General features: G+C 35.3%; 2 protein-coding genes across 2 annotated transcripts; both read right to left on the reverse strand.

Moving 5' to 3' along the window:
* Positions 1 to 309: 309 nt before the first annotated feature.
* On the reverse strand, positions 310 to 1067 carry LOC131873711 (patatin-like protein 3). The gene is made up of 2 exons (XM_059216894.1): positions 880 to 1067; positions 310 to 785 (listed from the first exon to the last, which is right to left on the reverse strand). The coding sequence occupies exons 1-2, from the start codon at positions 1023 to 1025 to the stop codon at positions 686 to 688; spliced, it is 246 nt and encodes an 81-aa protein (XP_059072877.1). The 5' UTR covers positions 1026 to 1067; the 3' UTR covers positions 310 to 685.
* A 77-nt stretch (positions 1068 to 1144) lies between these two features.
* Positions 1145 to 2619, reverse strand: LOC131859605 (patatin-like protein 2). The gene is made up of 6 exons (XM_059213553.1): positions 2488 to 2619; positions 2204 to 2394; positions 1933 to 2107; positions 1688 to 1849; positions 1522 to 1587; positions 1145 to 1399 (listed from the first exon to the last, which is right to left on the reverse strand). The coding sequence occupies exons 1-6, from the start codon at positions 2617 to 2619 to the stop codon at positions 1145 to 1147; spliced, it is 981 nt and encodes a 326-aa protein (XP_059069536.1).
* Positions 2620 to 4554: the final 1935 nt, after the last annotated feature.

The raw sequence follows: 4554 nt of genomic DNA on the forward strand, positions 1-4554 counted from the left end.
GATTGACTTTAAGCTTTCTGTTGATTAAAAAATTTGGATAAAATAAGAAATTTTAAAATTTTTTTTTTCAAATTTGAATTGTTTTAAATGAATCTATTATTTATAAAACTAGTTGAATGAACATAATAAGGATAAGACTGGATACCCTCAATTTTTGATTTCTTATCATAATTGATTGATCAAGTATTAAATGTTTTAGGCATCCAAATAATACTGACTTCAAATCTTCTATAATTAAAAATACTATTAAAAACCAAACAAATATCATAATAACATCTATATTTTTTAATCCAACGATAATACAAACCATTCCCCGAATACAATGTTATCAGTAAAGAATACAATAATAAGACAATTCCTTGAAGAGGCCCAACTAAGTGCTGTAGGGAACGTTTATGCATCCACTCCAAGCACTTTTGGAACGAATATAAAACTTACATTGCCTTGTTGTCCACAACTGCAACGCTATTAATATTTGGAGAACATAAAATAATAATTTAGCTATAAAAAAAAACAGAATGAAATGGCATCTATTAGTTGGCAAAAACACAGCTAAATCTTGAATTGCTGTGTTTACCATTACACAAATCAGCTGTGTGGCTCACCAACACCCTGATATGTTTTTTAATTAAAAATTATACACAAAATTCTAGCGTAAGGTGTGATTGGAATGGAAGAAAGAAGTTCAGATGTTTATTCCAACACTATGGCCATTCATAGAAAGTGCAGAAGATGCGCTCCGTTTATCCCTCAACTTCTTCTCCTTGGAGAGTCGTTCAGCCATTCTGGCAAGTGGAAATGATAGTTATGGTGAGAACAAAAGGATAGGAAACTAGGATCTGAAAATACAAGGAAGAGTTAGAGAGTTATAGGAGATACTTAGTCAATGCCATCCTGTTTGTGCAGTCGTTCTTCACTGTCTCAGGACGCCCAGTCTCCAAATTTAAACTTCTAACAGGCTTATCCAATAGTTCCTGGCCTTTCTTCACAAGATTCCTCAGGTTCTCGTCCGTACTGAGGTCCATCTTTGCTTCGCTTCCTTTTAGTTGCCATTCCTACAGTATGAAAGCCCACATGTTAACCATACAGAAAATTATAGCAGAAACATGGTCTGTAGAATTATAGATCTAGAGGCCTTATCGTTTCAAGGAACATTATTGGAAACTATGAAAAAGACCTGGATTCTAAGATAGTTTTCTTTGACATGATGGAGCATCAAAGCTGTATGAATGTTGACCATGTCTGAACTTGCATTCATGATAGATTCTATGAGAGGCGTTCTTCCATCGTGAGTAATCCACTTCAAGCTTCCCCATGTGGCAGCCTTTTTTGCGTCCCATTCAATACCCTCTTCTAATCCCGTTCCAAGAGAAAGTACAATAAAGTGGTCAAGGTGCTCCTGTAAATAACAACCTCTGGTTAACATAGTTGAGCTTCTAATTAATATTTCCCAGCATCAAGCATTCGTTTTATATGAGATGTTTATTCTAAATAGTATCAAAATACGATACAATACAGTACCTTTTTGTCGACTATTCTTGTATCCTGATGAACTGCTCGAGTGACTAAGTTCATTGCTATCAAGGTCTGCATAATTAGAAAATTGTTGTGAGACCCTTATAATAGTTTATTGATGTGAAATAAAAATCTGATCAAAATCTCTACTCATAATACAAGCAGGCATTACAGGATTATTAGCCGCTACTCCTCCATCTACTAAGTTAAAAACTTGGGTCTTTCCGTCACTGGAATTTGTTGTAAACTGGTGAGATGGAAAATAGGTAGGAGCTGCAGTTGTGGAGAGGCATACGTCCATTAGATGTGGATTCTTCAGCGGATCTACTTTCGCCTGCACATATCATCGTAAGAATCATCCTCGTCTATTCTTCATCTTCATAACTCAAGATCATCCTATAAAATAAAATGAAATACCTCATGACTGGCGAAAATTGTAGGAAACTGCGTCTTGATATCGAAGGTGGGTATCACCAGGTTAGTAGCCGTATCACACAGCCGTCTTTCGTGAAATTTCTCTTGTTCTAAGATATCGACCAGATGTTTGCCATTGTATTTGGGACCAAAAATGCCGTGAAAAATATTCCATTTGCTACAAGTCCAACAACACGAGAAGTTTTGCGTAAACACAACAAATATTTGGTGCTAGAGAATTTTACCACAAATATTGCAATCACTTGCTACTAACCTTGGTTGAGGAAATATCAAACTCGCATTCTTCAAGTAGAAATCTTCAATTTTCTGGGTACTAAAAGGACGATTGTGTTTGTGGTCATTCGGGTCTGGAGTGGCTAACATTGTGGTGATGAGACCTCCAGTGCTGGTACCTGCCATTATATTGAAATAATCTGCTAGTCTGGCATCTTCCCCATCCAATTTCTGATAAAAACGAAGCATTTCAGTAAGTAATACATTTGTGCAAATAAAACTATATGAATTGTGCAGCTAAAGAATACAATTTATAAACTGTACCTGCAACTGCTTCTCTAAGAATTTGAACAACTGCACAGGAATAAGACCCCGTACTCCTCCTCCATCGACACTCAGGATTCTAGCACCCACGTCCCCCGAGACATCGATTGGAAGAAGCTCCTGATTCGACATCGATTGCAAGAATTGGAAGAATGTATGGACAGACTTACAAGGAATTAGCTATATTGAATTTGCCCCTACAATAACTATGCATATATAGAGGATGGATGGAGGTTACAAGCACATGGTACATGGCTCTATATAAAAACATGTTAAATAATCATTATGAGGATATATAAACACATGTTAAATAATCATTATCCATCGGTCTGCGAGCAGCCCGAAAATGCCATAAACAAAGCTTTCTTTTCACGTCTCCACCTTGTCATCATCGAGAATTTAAATTAAATTATGTTTAATGTGACATTACACTGTTCTGGGGTCTTTTTCGTTTCCTAGCCGCCGCCTATCTGGTAAAAAATATTTTGCCGAATTCCACTATGTGTCGTGTTTCAATTTTATTTGACTTATAAAGTGGGACAGTTACGTGTTTCCTTAAAAATTACCTTGATGCCATGTATTCCTATTAAGATGAATCATGCGCACTATATATTTTTGTCTTTAGCATTTGAAGTCGAGTAAATTGATATAAACATGATTAATGATGCCTATTTTAGTCTTTAGGATAAATGAAATTATTTTGTAGCTTCTTCTAATTTCACAATATAGTAATACAAAAAATTTCTTAATTACAAGAAGTTCTCTATATGTATACACTAGTAAACTATCATGAAATTTTGATCCAAATATATATATGATGTTCATCGAATTTGAATATATATTTAGTTGTTGGAACACTGTAGAATTAAGTACTTGTATTTAGATTAATTTTGAATAGCCACGCGATTGTTAATAACACTAACAAATTGAAGATCAACAAAATAAAATTAATAGGGTTTACCTCTAAGAGTGTGCTACGTAGCTATAAAAAAGGTATGCAACCCTCTTTTTATCCTTCTTTCTTCCTTCACTTTGTAACAAACCATCCATCCGACCCCTCAAAAAAATTAAAACACCCCTTTTAACCTTTACCTCAAGTGTCCTAAATGCAACCAAAGGCACATTGGTTGGGATATCAAAAATTGCCTAACAACCTTAATTTTCTCAATTTACCCCCTATTAGAATTGACTTCCGAGGTAGCTTAAGAGATACAAATTTTCTACACATTTAAGAAACCCAAAATAATGTTAACAACGGGGCGAAGGCTCTTGCTTTAGTGTTTGGGAGAAGATTGGCAATCAAATAAAGAGTTAGGAATCTTAACATAGAGGGGGACTTTATGTATATGATCTCTGCACTTAAAAAGCTAGATGCTCCAAGCTGGAAAATTAGGTGTATTAAGTACGAGTCCTGGAGTTTATTACTAGTGTTTGAAGCATAAACTATATCACATTGTTTTAGAGAAATCAAAACCATGGTAGATGCCTTGGTGAATAAGGGTTGTAGACTTCTTGAAGGTTATATTTTCTTCAATCATATTGAAGCTAATGAGGAAATCAACCTAGCTTTGGCTTTGGCTCGGGACATGTCAAATTAATTATTATCTAGCTTTCTTGTTTTTGCATATTTGTTGGATTTAGCTCTTCATTCCATTATCCCATGCTTTCATAGATGATGTCAACAATGTTCATATAGGAGGATTGTAGATGGCATCCACCTTTCTGTTGGTAGCACTTATCACCTGGTGGCACTCATTGTTGTACTTTTAAGGAATAAATGTTAAATGCACTGCCTTAACCTTCACACAAAGTTGTTGACGCCATGAAAATTAATTTGGAAAATGGTAATCGTAAATATTTTGAAGGAGAATTAGGTTTGTCTTCAGAAATAATATCCCCAGTTGCAGCGGATAAGATCTCAGATGTCTTTTATGTCATTAATCACCTTCTCAAAAGAAAAGCTTACTCAGTAAAGATACTGATGGGTCTGTGTCTTCTCAAATTCGATGAACAAAACTTTCTAGGGACAAGTCTCTCGTCGATCAGGTTGGGGAGAGTAACCTCAAT

The sequence above is a fragment of the Cryptomeria japonica genome, chromosome 2, assembly GCF_030272615.1.
Source record: "Cryptomeria japonica chromosome 2, Sugi_1.0, whole genome shotgun sequence".
Classification (NCBI taxonomy): domain Eukaryota; kingdom Viridiplantae; phylum Streptophyta; class Pinopsida; order Cupressales; family Cupressaceae; genus Cryptomeria; species Cryptomeria japonica.

Coding starts and splice junctions, on each gene's coding strand:
- LOC131873711 (XM_059216894.1), bottom strand. CDS start 1,025: ATGGACCTCAGTACGGACGAGAACCTGAGGAATCTTGTGAAGAAAGGC. Junction 786..879: donor AACAGGATGGCATTGACTAA/GTATCTCCTATA, acceptor TCCACTTGCCAG/AATGGCTGAACGACTCTCCA.
- LOC131859605 (XM_059213553.1), bottom strand. CDS start 2,619: ATGTCGAATCAGGAGCTTCTTCCAATCGATGTCTCGGGGGACGTGGGT. Junction 2,395..2,487: donor TCTTAGAGAAGCAGTTGCAG/GTACAGTTTATA, acceptor CGTTTTTATCAG/AAATTGGATGGGGAAGATGC. Junction 1,588..1,687: donor GAGTAGCGGCTAATAATCCT/GTAATGCCTGCT, acceptor CTAATTATGCAG/ACCTTGATAGCAATGAACTT.